Here is a 23,964-nt window from a genome sequence, read left to right on the forward strand (position 1 = left end):
TTAACTAAATTGTCTCTGTTAGTCAGTATTCTATCACTTGACAAATGCCTGAGTTGAATCTACTTATAAGGAACCAAAGCTCATGGTTTCAGTCCATAGTTTCTTGCCTCCTTGCTTGCCGAGGCAGCTCATCATAGTGGAAGCATGTGGCAGAAGAAACTTCTTTACCTCATGGTAGCCAGGAAGCAGAGAGAAAGAGGATGGGGCTGGAGTTCCACTGTCCCCTTTAAGGGCATCCTCGGTAGTAACCTAACTTCCTTCTACTAGGCCCCATTTTCTAAAAGTTTCATAGCACTACAAACTGGCCACTAAGTAATCAACACATGGTGTTTGGGGGATTTTTAAGTTCCAAATCATAATATTGCTTAATGATACTATGAGTACAACTAAATAATACATATGGTTGTCAGCTACCAGCTGCGAGTACACTGAGCATTAGTCAGTACCTTAGAGGAAAACTAGAATGTGTGTCACTAACTTATGGTTTCATCGCACAAGTTTAGGAACTACCTTTGTACTTCTAATCTGGTAGTGCTTTGTGTTCTCACTCTGACTTGACCTCTCTGTTGTTCCTTTTCTGCCCTTGACACCATTTTTCTGGATAATGTCACTTTCTGCTTTCCTAGGTACTCTGTTCCATTAGATAGCTTCTCTGTTCTTTCTTTAAAGTTGCCTCTATTTTGAACACCCTCAAATTTATTCTCATAGCCAAGGGATCTTTTTAACCTGTCAGTCTGTTTGTGTTACTTCTTTGTTAAAAACTTTTCATTTTTATTGAGATGGGGTCCCAACTCTATAGCAGATGGCTTTCATAATATGAGCTGATCCTGTTCACTGACTTAGCTCTTGCCTCTTCATTTAAAGTTCTGGCTATACTGAATTCTTTTGAGTTTTTCAAAACACAGGGGATTCTTTTATTTGTAAAGTCCTCTGCCTTTTCTGTTGTGTTCTTTTCTGTTTTCTTTTCCTGTGTCTAGATCATTCTACTGGCTTTCTCCACTCCATGCATGCCCTATCCAGGTCTTCTTACTGACTCCCACAGTGTGCACCCAACCAAAACTAGGAGATGCCCTCTTGTGTCTATTGGGGTATTGCGTATCACAATGGATAGTGGTTGTCCTATTCTGATGTTTCCTGATTAGCCAGGAAATGTCCCTGATGGTAGAGATATTGTTTTCACAGTGCTATTTTCCTACCTTCCTAGCTGATATGTGGTGTAGGGCTCTTGTAAATATTTGTTGAAAGAATGAATGACCATCAGATTAACCAATAAACAGAAGAGAAAAAAAAGAAGCCAAGCTAAAAGGCCCCGTTCTGATTTAGTGATGACTTGAATAATAGATTTAGAGTAAAAAGTCTTTTTTTCTAATGAAAAATCTTTCTGCTTTCCCTCACTGTTGTCTGAAGACAGGGTAGATCTTCTTTGAATTTTCTCTTCCTAATCTTACATCATACTATTACTCTACTAAACTTATTTTACATACTACTATATTACTCTATCAAACTTATTTTTCTATTTGATAGGATGTTTATATGATACACTGGATAGTGTATCTACAGGCAAATGAAAGAATGAAAGAATTGACTTCATTTTACAAGTATAGATTTTTCACTGTTTTCATTTGTTCTTTTCCACATTTAACTCCTTTAAGCCTCTAATTTATTCAGTTTGCTTAGAGATGAATACCTTATTGAAGAATCTTGAAAAACTATAAAAAATATTTTTAAGATAATTTTCAAAAATTTGATAAGAAAGGGTAAGGGAAACTGTTGGAAGTTACTGAAAGAAAGATATTGATATAAGTGAGGTGAAAATGAGAACTAAGATGTGAGAGCAGAGTTAGCTTCAAGAATAAAGACTAGAAACCTGTATCTATATTGCATTTTCTTAGGTATTTCATCTTCACGTCTTTCTGGGCATATAAGATCTATTATGTCTATGGCTTCATGATGCTGGTGCTGGTCATCCTGTGCATTGTGACCGTCTGTGTGACCATTGTGTGCACATACTTCTTGCTAAATGCAGAGGATTATAGGTGGTAAGTACTTGTGAGCAGAAACCCTTAGGTTCATAATATTTTATGATGAGTTTGCCTGTTAAGTGTATCAAACAGAAGAAAAGATCTGGATAAAAATATTGTTACTTAAGATAGCATAGAGATTTTTCTCTTTTTTTTGGTTATAAAAATAAGGAAGATTTTAGAGGAAAAATAATATCAATCAGATTTTTTGTGCTAATGTTAGAGAGGAAATATTTTTGTAAAGTGCTTAATGTGGAAGGGTTTTATGAGGAAGCATCTTTTCATCTTAAGCAGGAATAGCATTAAGTCTGAAAAAGGAAATTTTTTATATTTCATGTCACTTACAATAGGGAAAGTGAGAAAATTCATGATCTCCCTAATTTTTAGGCTCTCTTCTTGTTGACTTTAAGCACTGTGTACAAACATTTGTTTTTTTAACATACAGAATTTTAAAGGATTTTTTTAAATAAAATTCTTTGCTTTCAAATTCTTGTTTTTAGTGCCGTTCATTTAAAAGTGTTCTCTCTTCTTTTTCCAGGCAATGGACAAGTTTTCTCTCTGCTGCATCAACTGCAATCTATGTTTACATGTATTCCTTTTACTACTATTTTTTCAAAACAAAGTAAGTGGAGACATTTTCTCATTTTTTTCTTTTCAGTTAGAAAACTAAGGCATAAGACCTTATGTTGAAAGCAAAAAAATATGTATACTATATGTAGTTATTTTGTTTTATTGCAGGATGTATGGCTTATTTCAAACATCATTTTACTTTGGATATATGGCGGTATTTAGCACAGCCTTGGGGATAATGTGTGGTAAGTTCTGAAATTCTTGGAACATTATGAGTAAAAGTTTAAGTGTTTCAAAATTAGAAAAAATAGTAATTAGAAATTAAGAAAGTATTCTGTTGCTAAAATAAATGACCTTCAGTTCTTTTGACTCTTCCTCCAAACCTATTTTATCACCTTAATTTCTATTTTCATAGAAATTTTTAATAATTCCATACCACAATTAGTTTTTTATTCATGTTAAGAGCTGAAATTTTTAAAGTTTTGGTTCGTTGGAAAAAATCATGTGTAGGCAGGTTAAGGTGTTGCCCAGATGACTTCTGCTTGGAAGATCCTCAGACTGTTGATAAGAGGTACCAGTGTGTCGAAGGCAGCATGGTTTACTGACTGTGAGTACATACATGGTTGTCTGCAGACTGGGCTTCACTTCTGACTGTGCCACATGTATTCTCTGCACCTTTATCTGGTGCCCCCTAGCTCTCCAAGCCTCTGTAAAATGATAATAATGCTACTTGTTTCATGGGTCTTATCGCAGTCTTCTATCAAAAAGAAGAATAGTTGTCACTATATGATCCAGTCCCTATCATGTGTGAAATACCTAGAAAATAAAGAACTTTTGGAAGCAGCATGTTGAATGGAAAGAGCATGAACTTTCCAAAAGTCCAAAAGGCCTAAATGAGCTTTCCATGCTGCTGCTCACCTTTTTTGTGGTCATGGAAATTACATTGACCTACGACCTCTTCTCATCTATAAAATGAACATATCTTTCAGAGTGGTTGAGAGGAATAGTGTCATGTGCAGGCAGCATCAGAGGTAGTGCCTGGACTGTTACTATAAGAGAGAGCTGGTTACACAGGAGAGACATGGTGAGGAAGGGGAAGAGCTGAGCTGAGGCTTCTGGGGTCAGTCAGCCCTGAGTATGAATTCTGTTATCCCTACTTAACAGCCATGCTTTTAAACTGTTCTTCCTCACTTTTCGCCATGCTTTTAAACTGTTCTTCCTCACTTTTCCTCATTTACAAAATAGAAATAAAACCTACTTCTTTGAGTTGTCAGAGAATTCAGTAACTGAGTATGGGTGGTAAGTAGAGTTCTTACCTAGCAGATGAGAGGCCCTGGATTTGATCCCCAGGTCTGGGGGAAAGAAAACAACCCCCCCCCAAAGAAAAACAAACAAAACTAGACGGTGTCATATACAAGCATCTTAATGTCCTCAGGCAGTTAGATGATTCCTTTAGTGTTATTGGCCATCCTTTCTTCAGAATATTCTTTACTTTATTTGAGCTCTTTCTTGATTGTCGTCAGCATTCAAGGAGGTATAGAATTAGGTGATTCTGAAGTGTGTAAAAAGTTTTTCTGGCCTTGAGTTTTTCTATATGTGATTGTTGGAAGACCTAGAGAAATATTATCTTGTCATTTACAAAGAAAATGGAATAAACCTAGCTAAATTTTTTTTAGTGCTTTTCCCAGTGAAGTTTCATCTTGCTTCCTAGAAATCTTGGCAGTTCCCTGCCACTTTGGCAGTGTACCAGTGTTCATTCTTGAATGGGTTTTGTATGCCTTTGGAGCTGGGTGAGGGGGTAGAGATCACTGTTCAGACTGGAACTGATCATAATCATATAAAAATTAGGCATACCCATCAATTTATGTTGCTGTAATGTTTAATTCAGTAATTAAAAGAAAGCTATGTGTTTAGAAAAAAGAAACGACTACAACAAGTTGTTATTTGTTTAGATTGTTATAGTCTGTATATAATGAGCATAGCATTTCTATTTTAAAGAAATTAAAAGTACATCTCTCTTATTCCTAAGACATTTGCTTTTCTAGAGGGCATATTTCAACATCCTTTATAATAACGTTTTATAAAGTTATACTTTTATCAGTTTATTCTTGAGATACTCATAAGATTAGGAAAAATGATTCTCTAGGTCTATAATATTTTGATTTTAAGCATATCTGCTCAAAGGGGAACAATATTTTGTACATCTAGAAAATTAGATTTGGTTATTGAATTTGTGTTTTATTTTTCCAGTGAAGTTTTTTCATGGTAATTAAAATTTTATAGATATTTTTATGTTCTAAGAATCCAGGTTTATTTTTATAAAATTGAATGATTTTTATCTTACATTAAGAATTTTATTATAACTTTTTAAATGCATTATCAGTATTTTGAAGTGTAATATTATTTCATATTATAAAAGAAATATCTGTCTTTGAAAAAATATAGGTTTACATTGTCATTTTGGTGGACTTTTTGCATTTTTAATATTTCATTATGAGAAAATTTTCAAACATACAGAAAGAGGGACAATAATGTATACAGTGAGACCCCATGTACTCAATACCCAATATCAGTAATTATTGTCTCATGGCCAATCCAGTTTTATTTATATCCTCATTGCATTCCTTTTATTCTGATATTAATCTCAGGTTTTATGTCATTTTACCTGTAAATATTTCAATGTATCTATCTCTCTAAGCATAATTTTTTTCTTTTAAATAAACCTTTATTTATTTATTAAGACCTTTATTTATTTATTTTTATATGGTGTTGAGGATCAAACTCAGTGCCTTGTGCATGCAAAGCAAGCACTCTACCAACTGAGCTATATCCCCAGCCCTCTAAGCATAATTTCTTAATATGACAAAATATTCGGTGTGTATTCAAATTTACCCAACCTGTCCCCACTTGCTTTTTAATGCATTTTGTTTGCATAATAAGCCAATTAAGTCTCATCCATTGCTTGGTTTAAATGTCTCTTAGTGAGCTGGGGATATAGCTTAGTTGGTAGAGTGCTTGCCTCACATGCACAAGACCCTGGGTTCAATCCCCAGCAGCATACACACACACACACACACATACACACACACACACACACACACACACACACAAAATACACAAATGTCTCTTGGCTCTTCTGACTATATTTATTTATTTATTTAAGTTTTCCATATTCTGGTTATATCCCTGCTGATTGTATCTGTGAGGTGTCATTTAATGTTTTACCATGAGTGTCCCCCAACTCATACTTCCTATTAAGTACTAGTTAGAGCTTTAACCATTATAATCCCCAGTACTTGTCCAAGAATACTTACCAGGTGGTTTGTAAACTTTCATTACATCGTGTATGTCGTGTCTGGGCCTCTCTGTATGTGAGGTTAGCAGCCATTGACAATTATTGCCTACTTGAAATAATTAATTAGTGGTCATAATAATCTAATTCTGTTATTACTTTTGTATTTATTAGGTGGGATACTTCTATATGGAGAGCCTGCCTTCATCAGCCATTTGGTTACCTTGAGGGTACAGTTCATGTATAGGAGATGCAGGGTAGATACATGTTTGTTTCTTTGCTTTCATTCACCAGTTGGGTGAATAAAAAATGGTTCAAAAGTGACCAGTTAGGCACATGTGTGTGTACCATTTTTTAATTCATGGACAGTTTACCTTAAAACTAAGAAAACTGAGCTAGGTAGTGAATTCCTAAATCTAGTAGAGAATTTTCTCTGACACTTATTCTAAAGAATCCCAAGTATTTGTAGTAAGGAACTATCCAATTTGTTCATTCGTTCAACAAATACTTATTAAGTACTTTTTCATGTACCAGTCACTACTTTAGACGTGGGAGGTAGATACTTTATTAATAAAATGACAGATTTTATGCTTTCAAAACTGCTGATTTACATACCTATATCTCTTGTCCATTTCTTCAAATATGTTATCCTTTCTACCACAGACACACAGCTTCTAACTTAAACATAAGAAAATGTCAGAAAGTACCTTTTCTCTAGCGCTATAGAAGCCACTGGGCCAGGGTTCTATGTTCCTCTCTGAGACTATCCCTCTTCGCTTCTTATTTATTTTTTTTTTAATGTTTTGTTTTAGTTGGACATAATACCTTTATTTTATTTTTATGTGGTGCTGAGGATGGAACCCAGCACTTACTAGGCGGACATTCTACCGCTGAGCCACAACCCTAGGTGCCCCCCCTCTCGTGATATATCAATTTCATAGTTACTGATTATACAAGTAATAATTGCTATTTGATCAAAAAAATTACATTAGTTCAGACTTGGTATCTGATGGTAACAGATACTTTGCAAAGCAAATGATATATAGTTCAGTAAGTTCAAAGAGAATGCTAATGTAAAGACATTATCTTAGAATAATGTTTGTGTAAATAATGGATACTGCTCTATGTTTGTTTTAAAACATCTTATTTTATCTTTGCAGGAGCAATTGGTTACATGGGAACAAGTGCCTTTGTTCGAAAAATCTATACTAATGTGAAAATTGACTAGAGACCCAAGAAAACCTGGAACTTCGGATCAATTTCTCTTTCATAGGGGTGGAACTTGCACAGCAAAAAAAGCGCAAGAAGAGATTTGGGCTTAACACTGGGTACTTTGTGGGTCTCTTTCGTGGATGGCTTAAAGTAACATCTATTTCCATTGATCCTAGGTTCGTACTGACTGCTTTCTCCAACTGTTCACAGCAAATGCTTGGATTTTATGCAGTAGGCATTACTACAGTACATGGCTAATCTTCCCAAAAACTAGCTCATTAAAGATGAAATAGACCAGCTCTCTTCAGTGAAGAGGACAAATAGTTTATTTAAAGCATTTGTTCCAATAAAATAAGTAGAGGGAAACTTGGATGCTAAAATTACATGAGTAGAAATCTTCCTGGCACTTAGTGTTTCTACATTATTGAAAAATGATGTTCCAGAAAGATTACTTTTTTTCTCTTATTTTTACTGCCATCGTCGACCTATTGTGGGACATTTTTATATATTGAATCTGGGTTCTTTTTTGACCTGTTATAGGTTTTTTTCTCCTCCAGTTCAACTGCATCCTTTTTTTAAAAAAAGAGAATTAAAAAATATTAAATTCTGCATGTAATATATCTGCTGTCATCTTAGTTGGACCAGCTTCCCATTTATTTATCTTAAAATTATCCAGTTATATCTTAATTCCATCCAAAGAAGATACAGTCTGAAGATAGAGGTGTACTCTCTACAATGCAATTTACTGTACAGTTAGAAAGCCAAGTGTTAAATGGAGAAGATAAGTTGTTTTTATTAAACATTTTGAGATTTAGATAAACTACATTTTAACTGAATGTCTAAAGTGATTATCTTTTTCCCCCAAGGTTAGTCTTAAAATCTTTTTTTGAGTTTGAATGAAGGCTTTACATAAGAAATTATTAAAAGCAAGGGGGGTGGGTAATAAATGTATATAACATTAAATAATGTAACGTAGGTGTAGATTCCCAGATGCGTTTGGATGTACAGATGGACTATGGAGTACTTTTTTCTGATGATGATTGGTGTAGAAATGTGTGAATTTGGGTGGCTTTTTACATCTTGCCTACCATTGCATGAAACATTGGGGTTTCTTCAAAATGTGTGTGTCATACTTCTTTTGGAAGGGGGGTTGTTTTCTTCTGTTTCTTTTCTGAGACTCCTACAGGAGCTAAATTTGTAATTTAGAAACATTTAATTTTGTTAATCCTGTCTGGGACACTTAAGTAACATCTAAAGCATTACTGCTTTAGAATGTTCAAATAAAATTTCCTGACCAAATTGTTTTGTGGAAATAGATGTGTTTGCAATTTGAAACTGTTCAAAAGGCAATATTACTTAATGCCAGTTATTTTTTAATAGACTATAAAATATGCCTTCTAATACAGAGGACCCTCACTTCAAAATCCCCAAACTGTCATACATCTAGATTATCCAGTATAGTCACAAAGTGAATGACAAACCTTTTGAATGAAACTATGGTGCAAAATCTGTTAGGTTGGTATAACGTGTAAAGTGGGGTGGGGTATAAGTGGTTAGCAAAAATATAGGTTACAGTTTTCTAAGAGATTTTAATTTTGATTTTTACATTTTTTCCCAGAACTATCCATAATGTAAAGTTTTCCTAGAACCACTGAGTTTCTAGTTTAATGGTTTGCTATGCAAATGACCACCTAAAACAATACTGTATATTGGTATTTTTAGAAAGTCTCAAGTCAGTTGTATTAAACCTTAATGTGAAAATCATGTCAATAATAATTACATTAGATGTTTTCATTACAAAAATATATTTCTATAAAGTAATGGACTCCATATCCTATGTTGTAGCATATAAGACCTATGAAGAGTGAATTTCTCACCTCAAGTGTGGTTGATATAAACAAACAGAAACTGTAGGTAGAACTTCTTTTTCAAGACAGAATGTGATATTAAATGTAATCCACTGGTTCTTCCACTTTGTCTTCTCACCTGCCTTTATGATCTTGTAAGAAAAGAAACTAAAAGGCAATATTTAATTGCTTATATTGTGTAATTTTTTAACATGTTAGGGCACTTTTAGTATAAGAACATAGGCTATCTGATGGAGTATAAACTGAATGGCAAACTTTTGTCTTAATCAAAATGCAGTTTATTTTTGTGATATGATATCTTGCAGGTAAGATATAAGGTTGAGAATATGTTTAGCTGCTTTCAGTTGCACCAACTCAAGTTGCACTGTATTTGACATTCTTTGGAATCTGAAAAATGATTTTCTAGTTTCCAAATACATTAAGAACATCAACATTAACATAAATCACTTTGAAAAGTCCTTTAGAAAAAGGCTCATTGGTTTGTGGCTTCATAGAGAGGTAAATATATATGTAAGTCTTGAAAAAGATATAGTTTACAAATGGTTTAGCTCCCTAGCACTCATCAGTTGTAGAATAGTAAAGTAGAATATTATTTAAGTTAATTGAAAGGTGGGGTTTTTCTACACTCCATCAATGCTGCATATGTCTTCAATTTGCTAACGCTGGCTCAACTGACACTATCAAAAACTAAGGGTAAACTTTCTCTGTCTTTAAGCATGCTTCTCCTGAAATTTAACTACATTAGTAGTTTACATTGCTTCATATATCTGTTCATCCAAGGGTAGGATAAAGTAGAACTGTAACAAAAGGAAGGTGGTAAAGTTTTCTTCAGTATGTACCATGTTGGGTTCTTAGATGGTACTGGGTTTGCCCATAAATCAAATCCCATACTCTTAAAATTCATTTATTGTGGTGATGTCTGAACCTAGTGAATGGTATACTCGGGTATTTTCCTCTGAAAGTGGGTAGACCTCTTTATAAAGGTGGTTGCTGCAAATTCCAGTTCTTCCAAAAGCCACTTTTAGGGTTTATCCACAAATTATATTCATTTTGATATAGCTTTTGTTTCCTAAATGTTTACCAACCTCCATATGCCAAATGTCTTGCAAATAAATATTATTTTAAAGTGTCCTCAATTTTTACAAATGTAAAAAGATACAGACATATTAATGTAACTTGTTCAGGAAAAGCTACATACTGAAGGGCTTCTGTATATGAATTCTAAGGGGGAAAGGCCTGTTTGTAAAAATCTATACACCGCAGTTCCATCTGGGTTTTAAGTTTAGATTTCAGTGTGTCTTAGTGCTTCATTCTATTGGTTTATTGGAACATACAATAAGTAGGAGTAGTGCTGTATAAAAACAAATATTCATTAATATTTTATAAAAGATCTTCATTAAAGTTCTATAATTATGAAGCTATGTTTTAATAATCAGAGAAGTGGAAATTTAGGAAGATTGTTTGAAAATGTGTACAGAAATAGACTAGATTTGCAGATAGAGTAGATCAGAGTTAACATTATACCTGCAGAAATTTTTTAAGATTTAAATTCAGTCTGAGTAATAAGTCTAGTTCTCTCCTTTGAGCATTCCCTAAAAGGTATCTGATTTGACATTCTTAGAGCTGCAAATAGAAATATACAAAGACAAAAATAAAATTAAGTTCTCATTCACTGTTAGAAAATGGCAACAAGAAACTTGTGAAACCGACTTATAATGAAGTATTGGTGAACTAGGCTCGTAGTAACTGACCGACTAAGCATAGTTTGTGTTTACCCTATTTCTTCAGTTTAGATTATTTGAGAGTTATAAAGATTATTAAGAGCTTAAGGCAAGGAAGAAAACATGGAATTCTGTTGGAAGGACAACAGAGCATTCTTGGAAAAGCAATCCCACTTGGGCTTTTCATCTGTGTTAAACTTGAACCTATAAATCCCCACAGAGCATGGACAATCAACAGAGTTGGAAGGAAACAATTTTTGCCCGATGATCGTTTCCATTTTGTATACACCCTTGGTTTGTGTAGGCCATATTCTAGCTGGCTTTTCAGTCATAAAAATCCAGTATATAATGTATCAGATACAATTGAGGTTCTAATCTAGTCTGTTAATTTATCTGAAGTTGGATTTTTAAAAAGTAATAAAAAGTTAAATGTACTTCCCTTGGATGCTTTGTTTCTTTCCTTTTTGAAACAGGTGAACCAAGCGTAAGGGATCACCAACTATTATTGGCACACATATTAAGAGATTACTGATAGCTTTCTGCAGTTAAATAGAGCAGGAGTCAGAAACTGTTGAAAGCCAGGTAGTAAATAATTTAGTTTTTGAAGGTCCTGCGGCCTGTCACAAGTATTCTGTCACAAAGCACCTATCACGGGTAGTACATACATAAACCAGCACTACTGTGTTCCATTGAATGTACAAAAGAAACCCTCTGGCTATAGTTTGCTGGCCCATGAAATAAAGATTTAAAATTTAGGGTGTGGATTTTTTCCCCCAAGATTTATATTTTGAAAAAAAAAAAAGTCAATGTACTGAGAAGTTGGAAGAATAGTTTTGTTCCTTTAAAAAAATGATCTTTTTTCCCTTCTATTACCATTTCATTTGACTATAAGCTTTGGATCCTGTACTCAAGCCCTTCACCCCTGTCCTCATTTTGTCCCTCTCCTGATTGATAACACATCGCCTTTTGTCTGCTACTTTTTACTTCTTAAAAGACGTTTCATGTGTATCCTTAACCATCTAGGAAGCTGGAAGGGTACATTAGAGTCTAAGTCGCCTAAAGAGGCTCTTATTTTTAGTCCAAAAATAATCAAAATCAAGGCCCTGTTGTCTTGGTGATTGTAACAGTAAAATGGAGGTGTCAGCTTCCTAGCCTAAAGCAATGGATAATGCCTGGAAAGTCACATTGAATATTAGTGTCCCTGCAAATAGAGGGGATTATTTGTAATGTGCTAAGTTGAAATCAGTGTAATTTTTCCAGGTCTATTTTTACTTTTTTATTTTCATATTTTTAACTAGTTTTCATGATCTTTATTAACTTATTTCGTTCTTTTTTCCCTCTAATTTTATTAGCTGCCTTTATGTTCGGCAATTTCTGTTAGCCAGATTATTAGTACAGACTTGGATTACTTCTGATTTTTAATGAACATTTTGTCTGGTTGGAAGACTAAAGGTAGAGGGATCTACTATGCAGTCAACTTCTCCATTTCAAAATTTAAGTTGTTAAATCTATGCTATAACATTAGAAAAGGAGGAAATAGACCTACACTGGATCCCATGGAGTCAACAAGTCTAAAAATGTATTTAAAGTCATTTGATTGTTTTAAATGATTTTCCTTTTCAAAGTCTGCATACTTTATGGTGAAAGGGGTTTCAAATGAAAACAAATGGAGGTAGTTGTAGGGAGAAGTTAAGTCATTTTAACTGGCCAGTGTTACTCCATATAATAACAATCTAAGTCACTGAGGTTTCTTGACTTGATTCTGAAGGTTGGTGAAGGAAGATGAAGGTCTAGAGAGTGAGACATGGAAGGTGACTCCTAGCTGGATTTGGTCAGAGAGGTGTGCTACAGTTAGAGACCAGTAGGGTAGGGCAACCTTGTTGAATAGGCAAGGACTGTGGATGTAATAGTTGCTATATTCCATGCTGGATGTAGGGTCTGTGGCTATCAATCTTTCCCAGGCAGAGACTTGGAGATATGAGATGGCAGGACCCCATTAGGATGACTCGGGCAAGAGCATTGTGGGAGATGGCAGGAGCCAGTGCTGGGAAGGTAAGAGAAAGGCCTGGAGGTGAATTCAGGGCCTGGTTGTTACCTCCAGCAGGGACAAAGGTTTTGAAGAGCCACAAGGGTTCTTAAGTACTTGCTAAAAATATTAACAGTTATTTTAATTGCCTTCTCCAAAGAGCATAGCACCTTTTCAGTGGTCATCAGTGTAAAGGAAGAAATGAGCTAGTAGGGGAAAGTGCCCACTTCATTGTGGAAATTCTACCCTCTATACTGAAGGAGGTTTTGATATATAGTGATCTGGAAAGGTAAAATGATAAGTGGCCAAGATGATATAACTACAGAGGATCAATTCAGTTGTCTGGGAGGGGTCTGAGAGCACTGAAATGAACCTAGTTACTGTGGGCATAGGGGTACAGATGGAAGAAGCTGGCAGGGTGAGACATCTCACCAAGCAACGAAAATCCACTTGCAGGTTTTCTACTGGACCTGGAGGTAATGGGGAGGAGACTCTCACATAATTAAGAATGTAAAATGGAACTAAATTGAGCAGCTTTAGGTCATAGAGCCTTTTATTTTAAATTTACTCAGGTTTTTTTTTTCCATGGGATTTAAATTAAAAATGTATTTTTTAAATTATTCAAACCCAGAATTTACTGTAAAAATGATGAGTGAAATCAGGAGCTGTAGAATTAAATATTGACCATCCCTGTTATTCCTAACAATCTAAATATTTTATTGCTGTTTATTGATAGATCAAAGTAGCATCTAAACAGGCCTTCTGACATAAAACTGTACAGTTTGCTCTTCCAGGAGCTCCAGCCTTCAAAATATTTGGACAAAAGGTGTTGATGAGAAGATCTGGTAGCTTCTCACTAGCTGGGTTGCAGAGGCAATAAAAGCTCACAACCTCAGTGCATCCCAAGAGGTGGTCTCTCATCTATTTTCCTCTATTTAGAGGAATTCCCTGCTAATGAGGAAGCCAGTTGGCTGTTTGCCTAGTGCCATCTGGAGACCTGCAAGTGTCACAGAAGTTTGTTAGGCCTTTTAGATGTTGACTTTGTGGACTTGTCTACTGACAGGTGGTGACCTTCACTGGGGTGAACTCAGAGAACTATGGCGTTGGGTTTGACTCCTTTCAGCATTCAAGCAGAAATGCTGTTCAGTTGCCTCCCACACCTATTGCCTATTTAGTGGCCACTTGGCCTTCCCTGCCATTTGGTGGCATTGCCCTTCCCCCCTCTGCATTCCCTCCTCCCACCTGCCAGTTTCTAAACAGATCTTGCCCAATCTGGCTCCATTCTATGTGTACCCATTTGAAAAGAACTTGGGTAACAGGCAGAGATAGAGGAGGCTCTGCATTTCTTTGAAGATTCAGGACAAAATAATCCTACAGTACCTTCCAGTGGTTATGCTTTTACCTTTTCCTGGTTTGAAGGAATTATCTAGTTAATGAGAAAACATAAGAAATTGAGAATCTGGTGTAAAGCCCAGCTCAGTGTCTCATGTGAACTAAATTTTGTCATTAGTGGTTGTAAAACCATATGGAAACTCCAAAGAAAAGTTCAGTCTAATTTTCTACTTTCAGTTTGAATGCAAGAAGATTCTACTGGTGTGTTGATAAAAGCCTCTGCATGTACACATTGCTGTGTTATACTTAAGGCAATTCTGCTTGCATAAAAAGATTTTTGAAAAGCAAATGATAATGTCTCTAAATCAAGATGGCTCAGTTCTGACAATTTTTACACATAAGGTACGACATTCAAAACATAGGTTTCATTTTTTTTTAAAATTTTGCTCCTAAGCTATCTGGGCATATGTTTTTCATTGGGGGGGAAAAATTCCAGAAATTGGTCATTTTTATTCCACTAAATTAATGGTGAGGAACTTATTTGATAAAACATGACTGTAATTCAACACAAAAAGCACGTTCATTTGTTCTTTTTGCCTGTGGGAAACATCTTACTATTTTACTAAAGGATAGGGTCACCTAAAGGGGAAATCTGTCGTCTTAAATCGTTCTTCTTTACACGTCATCAGCCAATACATGAGCTTGGGTGGGTGCTGCAACAACTGGAGGAGGGGATGTTGAGAGAGCTCAGAGAATCCTTGCTTTTTCCTGCGGTGAGAGGGACTTTATCTCTTCAGAGAAGCGATGGTCTGAAAACACACTGCGAGTTGGTAGAGACGCGAACCGCTCAAATAGGGCTGCTGGCGGTGTTCCTGCCTTCGTCCACGTGTGCCTCAGGGAGTTGTAAAGTGAGTTTTGAGAATAAGGCGGGAAGCCCAGGTTTGATATCCTGGAGCTATGTTCCCGAGGGCCGAAGGCCAAGGTGGCATCCGACCAAGGGCGCCTTCCACTGGGTGGGCGCGCCGCTGGTCCCCGGTCCTTGCCTTCAGCATCTTCACCTTGCTCCCCTTCCTCCGAAGTTGCAGAGGTGCCGGGAAGAGGAGGGGCCTCGTCTCGGGCGCCCGAGTGATTGGTTGTCCGGGGTCCTTGGCGAGGGCTCTGTGGTCCAGCCCTGGTGGAGAGGGGCGGGGCGGCCACTGCTCCAACCACCGCCGCCACCGCTACAGTCGCAGCCGCCGCAGCCCCGGCCGCTGGGCAAGTCACTCCGAGCGGCTGCTTTCCGGGTGCCCCGACACGGACAGGGGGCGCCGCGCTCAGCTCGTTTTGCGCCAGAGCCATGCCCGGCAGCCGCGTGTAACCGCCGAGCTTCGACCGCTGCGAGCCCACCTCGTGCACCGTCCCTCGCCCGAGCCGAGCTTTCTGTGCACGCAACTCTCTCGGCCCCCGCCGCCCCGCACCACCATGCCCCGGGCGACTGCCTTTGGGGCCCCGGTGTCACTGCTGCTGCCGCTCCTGCTGCTGCTGCTGTTGCCGCTGCCCCGCGGCACTGGGGGGCTGGAGGAGCGCTTGGACGTCGCCTCGGACTATTCGGCTCTGGAAGGCGAGGAGGGTGCGGAGCAGCAGCTGGAGCATTACCACGACCCGTGCAAAGCCGGTAGGTGCAGTCGCCTCCGGGGAAGTCCGGCCGAAGTTTGCCTTTGAAATGCAAATGAGTGGTGGGCAAGCCAGCGCTGCAGTCTGTGGGGCTGGTCTCCCCTCCCCTCCCTGGAGATGCCCCGGGTTCCCCGGGAAAACAATGCTTACTAGGAGCTGCTTAAATACCCCTCTGAGCCCTGGACGTTCCGGCAGGTTTGCTGCGCTCACCGGGTGGTGGCCGCAGGGACGTTCCCAAAGCGAATCGAGTTGAGTACCCGAGGCCGAGAGGGCGCTGAGGGTCCGTCCGAGGCTGCCTGTCAGCCGAGGGTTCAGCACCGGCCGCCGCCGGACGCTTTGGGCTGTAGCAGAGCAACCGGCTGGGCGCGGCGCTCCCGGGCTCAGATGGAGTTGCTGGCTGTAGCTTCACAGCATTTGTAAGTTTTGCTTAAAGTTTCCCAAGATCTGTAGATACTGTTGGGAAGAAATTTTAAGAAGAAAGAGAAAAGCTTCACGGTCTGTAGCAGGAAAGGTCGCCTAGGAAGAATGCGCAGGACTTGAATTGCGGCAAACTTCCCGGTAGTCCGCTCAGCATCGTCCCGGCCCGGAGATGCCCTGGGCGGGCGGAGATGGAAACCGGCAGGTGCTCTAATCCCGCCAGGAAGCGGCGCCCGGGACGCGCGGCTTCTGCTTCCCGCGAACTACAAACTAGCTGGGGGTTCTCTGGGTAGTGGCTTCCGAGCAGGAATCCTTGAGTTGTCAGCCCCAGAAGGACCCAAGCTGAGGTTCCAAAGATAGCTGAAGGGGCAGTTCCCAGGTAGACCAGGGGGTTGCTCTCCTCCCGGGGAGGTGCTGGGCTCAGAGGACCCCACTCCTGCTCTGTGGCCAGGGGCCCGAGGGTAGTGGTGTTTATCTCTGAGCATTGTCTAGCCAGTGTCACTTAGCGGCCAGCTGAGACAGCAGAAAGAGCAGAAAGAGGTAAGCCATCACCCTCAGAAGGCAGGTTGGTCTTCCAGGTCTGTGCCAGTGTCATGGTCCAGAGCTGCATTCTCTCCTTCCTCTTTCAGCCTCGTTTCCTCATCTCTAAATTGGGGAGCAAATAGGAAGGCTCAGATGATTTATGGAAAAATTCTTTTCCAATGGAATGAAGATGATAGCATTTTAGTTATTTTTATTGTTACTGCAGTGGCTCTGGTATAGCCTGGGTGGAAACCAGAGGAAGTCAGGAAAGAAAAGGTTCCTAAGAGGCCAGAGGACCTAGGGAATTTGTGAGACCTCAAGATTACATAAAGGTTGAAGATCAAACCAGGCATGAGGAGCCTGGTTTTACCACAGGGAAGATTCTTGCAGAATATCCACCTAGTGCTATGTCTTGTGGGTCTTCTGAGTTGGGAAGGTGGGCAGAAGTAATTCAAGAGAATGTCAGCAGGTAGCATGCAGTGCCTCAGGGGACATCACTCATAGCCAAGGGAGAAGGGTATCCAGAGTGCTGTTGGGATGGTGGTGTGGCCCTGAAAAGAGGGTACTGAGTTTGGGAGAATGGGGCAGGGGTGGATCAGCCACCAGTGACACCTGTCAGGTACTAGTCTCTGCCAGGTGGGAGCTGGCATTTGCGGAAGGCAGTCCAGCAGCTGGTGCTCAGGAATAGGTTGAGCACCTGCAGTATGTTGGATGCTGGCCTGGACACTGCAAATCCAGAGGTAAAAAAGACACAATGTGGTCTGTGAGAGCTTCCCAGCCTCGTCTCAGCCTTGAGGGAGATCCCTGAGGCAGTGTAGCCTGGTGGGGCCTCATTTTCTCTAGCAGTTTTGGAGAGAATGTTGGATAACCAGGGGCAGGCATGTTCTGCAACTGCTGCCCACAGGATGGGATGGGCTGGCAGGGTGAAAATGTGGAGGATCCTGGGAATGTGGTTTCAGTCAGCTCTGTATCCTCCCAACCCTCTGGCCTCTCTGGGCTATGTGATGCTGAGAGTGGCCAGAAGAGGGCAATGGCAAGGGAGACCTAGGGAGAAGGAAACAATCTCATTCTACCCAATCTCATGGAAATTCCTTCATCTAGGGAACAGCCATATGGAAGGGCAACAAGCAGTTCAGAGGGCACTGAAGTCTCAATGAAAGGATTTGCCTTTGTGCTCAGCTGAAGGGAACTGCACTTCCTGGTTGCGTATTTAAAGCAAACCTTTAAGAGCAGCTCATTCCTGTCTCAGCCAGAAGCCCTTCTCCTAGGATCTGCTTCAGGGTTTCTAATCTAAAATAGTTCCCACATGTCTCTTCTCCATTGTGGGTTTCCATTCTCTGTGGATCCCACTTGCAGAGGGGAGAGACTTGGATCTGTTCCTGGCCTCTCAGTAGCTGTGTCACCTTGGACGCATCCCCTGTGGAAGGAAGATTTTGGTCTTGTTAAGAATGACAGTTCTGGGGTACTTTCCTCTTGGTTCTCATCAGCCGTCTTGCCCTGGGACCACTTCACACCTAACAGGCATTTGAGCCCCCCAGTTCCTTCCTATTCAGTGTTTTATGGTTTTGTGACCTTTGATTCCAGCCAGGTTTTCAGAGGCTGAGCAAACTTGCAAGTGTCATATGTACTATTTACAATGTTAATGTTTATAGTTCATCACTTTTTCAATTTACTTTTTACCATTTTTACCAGTTTACCATTTATTTTACCATTTGCTCTTCCGTTGTAAGTTGCATGACCTTGAACAAGTCATCTGATTTATAATTTCTAACAGATGGAAGTGCTTAAACAGTGGTTGGACACATTGTTAGGTATTTTATAAATAGATTTTCTAGAAATATGTGGAAATAACATCTTCATGCAGATCTTTTTTTTAAAGAGAGAGTGAGAGAGGGAGAGAGAGAAAGAGAATTTTAATATTTATTTTTTAGTTATTGGCGGACACAACATCTTTGTTTGTATGTGGTGCTGAGGATCGAACCCGGGCCGCATGCATGACAGGCGAGCGCGCTACCACTTGAGCCACATCCCCAGCCCCATGCAGATCTTTTGAAGCAGATTTTAAGCTGTAAATTTTATATTTACTAATAGATAGTCTTTGATGCTGTGAAGGGGGTGACTTTTAAATCAGATGATTATGGAGTGGGACTGAATCTGTGAAGCACTCCTGGCCTGGGACTGGTGAGGGACTTTGGGTTTATGGGGTACATACTTTTGTCCAGTGGTTTATAGCTCTGCTATTTTGCTTTTCCTCTGCTTCAGACAGAACAACCCTGTACTATATCGTAAGTCACAACAACCTCCCCACCACCAGGCCTCTGAGAGCAAAGCTTGGTGTGCCTTCTGCTGCTGCCTGACCTCATCCATAGCTCTTTAAGTAGATTCAAGCCAGAAGGCCTGGATCCTTATCAGACCTTGCCTCTTACTCTCTGTGTGACTGTTAACAAGTCATTTTACTTCTCCATGCCTCAGTCTCCCCATCTGCAAAATGGAGATGAGAGCAAAAATACTTGTCTTGTAGGCTAGATATAAGGCTAGTTTTATTTGAATTCCTCAGAGAGCAAGGCCTTATACAAGGACTTGTGTGTAGACAGTGTGTTTGGAAAGCAATCCCAGGAACCAGAGGGGAGGGAGCAGGAAGGGTGAGATAGAGAAGGAAATTCCATGTAGCCTTTGAATTTATTAGATCCAGGGGAACCTGTGGGCAGCCAGCTTTATGTTTCAGCCAGTGGTTGGACAGGTGCCAGGGCTTCCTCACAGCTGAGTCCTGGGTTGGTGATATGATAAAGTTGGTGGCACCTGATGATGCATGGCTCCAGAGCCAGTGGTGAGGGTTGTGGTCTATTTCTTTGAGCAGGTTTAGATCCCTTTCACACTTTCTGACCTTACTTCTGCCTGGAATTTGGGGCCTCACTCCACCTTGTCATTCTCTCAGGATGCCTTACTAATCAGGTGTGTTTTGGAGGGGGTCACCTAGAGCACTCTCTGGGGCATCTCTTGCCAGCAGCCATCACATTGCTGATGTAAGACTAGAATGTTAAACTTTACAGAGTCGGGGATTTTGTCACAACGCCGGTACCTACCGTATCCAGCATTCTGAAGGCATTGGTCATCATCTGTTGTACCAGGGAGGAGTGATTCAGGCCCTGTGTGGGTTGGGTCCTTTGCTGATGGAACTCCATACTTGCTGTCAGCCTGACAGGAAAAGCAGCCCTGGCCAGAGGGCTGCAGACCTCATGAGCATTCCTGGAGCTCTTGGGGCCCAGGGCAGGGCTTCTCCAGCCTTTCTACCCTTCATGGCAGGCACCAGCACCCTGGTTCCTATGCAGAGCTGAGTCTCACAACTGGCATCCCAGTGGTCCCCCAGGACAGTCCCACGGGCCATGCCCTGGTTAAGGCCCCTGGCATTTCCACAGCTTGATTTTCATTCCCACTTGTCATGAGGTGCTTGCTGATAGGCAGGTGCTGATTTGATGGAATTGAAATGTTTCAGGGCCATATTGGATTTATGTGTTCGTCTTCCCAGTCTCCAGGCAGAAGCAGCATCTAGTCTACCTCTGTCTCTCCTAGTTCATTCCATGCAGTGTCCCAGGGAAGACTGGTTAAAGGTATAGGATCTGACACCTGCCAAACATGGATTCAAAATCTGCCCCTTGAGCTGGGCATGGTGATGGCACCTAAACTCCCAGCTACTTGAGAGGCTAAGGCAGGAAAGTCACTTGAGCCCATAAGTCGGAGACCACTTTGGGCAAATATAGCAAGACCCCATCTCAAAAACAAAAAGCCCTACAAAATCTTTCCCTTTGCAAGACTGTGTGACCTTGAGTAAGTTGCTTAGGCTCCCTGAGCCTCAGTTTCCTCACTTGAAAAAAGTGCTAAAATCTACTTGCTATAAGCATTATTCATTAATTTTTCAGCAGTTTCTGGCATGAGGCAAGTGCTTAATGATATTTATATAATTATAGTTCACAAGAACTTATTGAACTTCTTTGCTGAAATGTAGAAGAATTTGAATTTTTGCAATAAATAAATTAATAATTTCATATAGTATAATTAGAGTTGGGGATTCTTTTTAAAAATTAAATACTTTTTAGTTATAAGTGGACACAATATTTTTATTTTTTATGTGATACCGAGGATTGAACATAGTGCCTCATGCAAGCTAGGTGAACGCTCTATCTATGAGCTACAACCCCAGCCCAGAGTTGGGGATTCTTAATTTCAGATCTGCTAATTGTTGTTAAACAGTCTCAAAATTAGGTGAAGAGGACTGGGCATAGTAGCAAGTGCTTGTAATCCCAGCAATTTGGTAAGCTGAGGCAGGAGGATCCCAAGTTCAAAGCCAACCTGGGCAACTTAGCAAGAACTTGACTCAAAAATAAAAGAGGACTAGGACATAGCTCAGTGGTAAAGCACCCTGAGTTCATTCACCAGCACCAAAAGGAAAAAAAAAAAAAAAAGTAAAGGGTGAATTTTATAGTATAGGAGTTTTATATATCAATAAAAATGCTTTAAAAAATAAGAGTAAATAAAAATGAGGAGCAGGGGCCAAATTGTGGGAATAACTCACTGTCTTGGCTTCTGAATTACAGTCAGCTAAGAAGTCAGCTCATCCAAGCAAGCCTGATGTGTGGCCATCACATGTCAAATAGCCCAGGGCTCCCAACAGTGGCCGCTACTCACACGGGGTAAGCAGTATCTGGAAAAGGGGAGACTGGGCTGGGGAGCATGCCTGGTACATGGGGCTGCTCCGAGAGGTAAAGATAATAAGAACTCCACCCGTGACCCTCAACACTGCACCCAGAGCACACAGCACAGTTTTGCCTTAGAGGAGACTGAGATTTGGGCCTGGACTTTCTACCTGACAATAATGCTTCTTTAACTTCCAGTGCCCTCCCTGTGAACAGAACCCATGTTTGCAAACACAAAATCCACATTGACATCATCACAGATAGGTCCCCAAATCTTTCTCTTTTTTAAAAAAAATATTTGTAGTTGTAGATAGACACAATAACTTTATTATTGTTATTTTATTTTTTTATTTTATGTGGTGCTGAGGATTGAACTCAGTGCCTCACAAGTGCTAGGAAAGCACTCTACCACTGAGCGACAACCCAGTCCAGGTCCCCAAGTCTTGCAGTGGAGTCCATTTTTCCTTTTTTCTGTACCCAGAGGGGCATTGGTTGACATTTGCACACCTGTTTTAGTCCCCCCTTTTTTTTTGCTGCTGTGATTAAAAGTTTCAACCAGAACAACTATAAAGGAGGAATAGTTTTTTTGAGGGCTCACAGTTTCAGAGGTCTTAGTTCATAGAAGGCCAGCTCCATTCCTTAGGACCCAAGATGACACAGAGCATCATGGCTGGAGAGTGTGGCAGAGGGAAACAGCTCACATCAGAAAACAGAGAGATTCCATTTTCTAGATAGGAATATATACCCAAAGCCACGCCCTAATTCCCACCTCCTGCAGCCACACCCTGCCACTCAGTTACCACTAGGTTAATCCCTGCCAGGGGATTAAATCACTGATTAGTTAAGACTCTTAGAATCCATTCATTTCTCCTCTGAACCTTCTTACATTGTCTCACATGTGAGCTTCTGGGGGATATCTCACATCCAAACCATAACAACCCTCTTCCTCGAGGTGGCATGTGTGTCATAAGAGTGTCCTTTCCTTTGTCCTGCATAGTGAGACAGGAGGAGGGGAAATAACGTTATTGCAGAGCCACCCACAAAGCCCCAGTTGCAGGGCTCTGGCACATGCCAAGCTCTGCACTGATGATCTATGTACCTGTCAGACCTCGACACTGCCCCTGGCTCCTGCCTGTGCTGACACAGCTGGCTGCCTGAGCAGGAAGATGCTCTGAGATGGAAGCTGAGTATAGACAGGTCAGCCAGGCGTTTCGTTCCCCAGCACCTCTGTGGTCAGTTTTGAACATCTGGCTGACCACTGCTTCTCCGGACACCCTCATGGTGCTCCCCTGCATGGGCCATGGTTGTTAGGGTACCTGGCTCCTCCCAGGTCCACAAAGGACAAGGACCTTGTGGCAGCATTGTGGTTCCATACCATGATTTGGCATCAGGCTGACTTAGGTCCTCCTTCTCCGCTCTTACTAGCTGTGAGACCTTGAGCAACTCCTCAACCTTTTAAGTTGCAGTTTCCCCATCTGTATTATATGGTTAATAGAAACTCCTATTAGCAGGCTGTTGAGGTATGAAAGATAATTGATATTGTGCCTAGCAGATACAAGCATTTGATAAATATGCTACATACTCTTGGCATAGATTCATTGCTAGAATTACATGGGGCTGCTGAAGAACCTGTCATGGTCCCCAAAATGTATGGATGAATTGGTTCACGTAAACACCACTGCTTCCCGTTCCTGTAAGGCAGCAGGGGCGAAGCAGGCAGACACTATAGGCCATTCGCCTAGGTTCAAGTCCTGGCTCTGCCACTAATAGCTGTGGGACTCTGAGCAAACCTGCTTAAGCTTGCTGAGACTCAGTTTTCTCATCTACAAGATGGAGATACTAATGTCTGCCACATAGGGTTACTATGAGGATTGAATGAATTCATATAGGTAAAGTACTTAGAATAATGCCTGGAGATGGTAGATGTTTAGTAAATACTTTTGTTTTTATTATCATCATCCTGCAGAAATCCAACAAGATTTCCAGCTGGCAGGAAACCCAATATCTGAACAACCAAAGCCCGATGATGTTTTAGGAGTTTGATGTTGATTAGTGACACAGGTAGCTCCTCTATATCTGGAGACCTACAAACTGAAACCTACCTAGAAGCTTGGGAGCCTCCTTGGGGACAGTTAGGCTGAGAGTTTCTGTATCACCAAGACGCTGACATCTGGTCCCATCTGAGAAACCAGCTCCTGGTTGTTGGGAGATGTGCCTCCTGGCCACTTTTCTTCCCAAAGCAGGTTCCTATGGCCTTCAGGTTCCAAAGAGCTCCAGGCACCAGCCTATACCACATTGTTGGTGGCACACAAGGTCTCCCAAGAGACCTTGCCCCTCAATCTGAAGAGAAGCTATAACTTCAAGGGTCCTCAAACCAAGAAGACTTGGCTCTCACCAATGTTTTTCAAGAGGAAAAATGAAGATATTAACCCTCCCATTGCCAAACTTCCTTGATTCTGGCTACAACTAATAATTTACAAAGCTCCTTTCCTTCCATTCCCTCTACTGATCTCTCAAACAGATCAGATTATGCGGGTGCCCCTAGGACATGGCCTGGCCTCAGATAATTTCGCAGGCATTGTAGGAAATGGTTTGGGTGCTTGTGCAGGGGACAGTCTGGGCTGGCCCTGCCCAGGATT

At 40.6% G+C, this 23,964-nt stretch overlaps 2 protein-coding genes across 2 annotated transcripts in view; both read left to right on the forward strand.

Moving 5' to 3' along the window:
• Positions 1-11,118, forward strand: part of Tm9sf3 (transmembrane 9 superfamily member 3) — a 65,039-nt gene extending 53,921 nt beyond the window's left edge. The window contains exons 12-15 of the mRNA XM_078033714.1: positions 1,893-2,039; positions 2,560-2,643; positions 2,760-2,836; positions 7,044-11,118. Of these exons, the coding sequence (XP_077889840.1) occupies positions 1,893-2,039; positions 2,560-2,643; positions 2,760-2,836; positions 7,044-7,111 (376 nt within the window). The 3' untranslated portion in view covers positions 7,112-11,118. The remainder of the gene's footprint in view (positions 1-1,892; positions 2,040-2,559; positions 2,644-2,759; positions 2,837-7,043) is intronic.
• Positions 11,119-14,743: 3,625 nt separating this feature from the next.
• Positions 14,744-23,964, forward strand: part of Tll2 (tolloid like 2) — a 119,282-nt gene continuing 110,061 nt past the window's right edge. Inside the window, exon 1 of the mRNA XM_005335281.4 lies at positions 14,744-15,696. Within this exon, the coding sequence (XP_005335338.2) occupies positions 15,000-15,696 (697 nt within the window). The 5' untranslated portion in view covers positions 14,744-14,999. The remainder of the gene's footprint in view (positions 15,697-23,964) is intronic.

The sequence above is a fragment of the Ictidomys tridecemlineatus genome, chromosome 1 (assembly GCF_052094955.1).
Source record: "Ictidomys tridecemlineatus isolate mIctTri1 chromosome 1, mIctTri1.hap1, whole genome shotgun sequence".
NCBI classification, from domain to species: Eukaryota; Metazoa; Chordata; class Mammalia; order Rodentia; family Sciuridae; genus Ictidomys; species Ictidomys tridecemlineatus.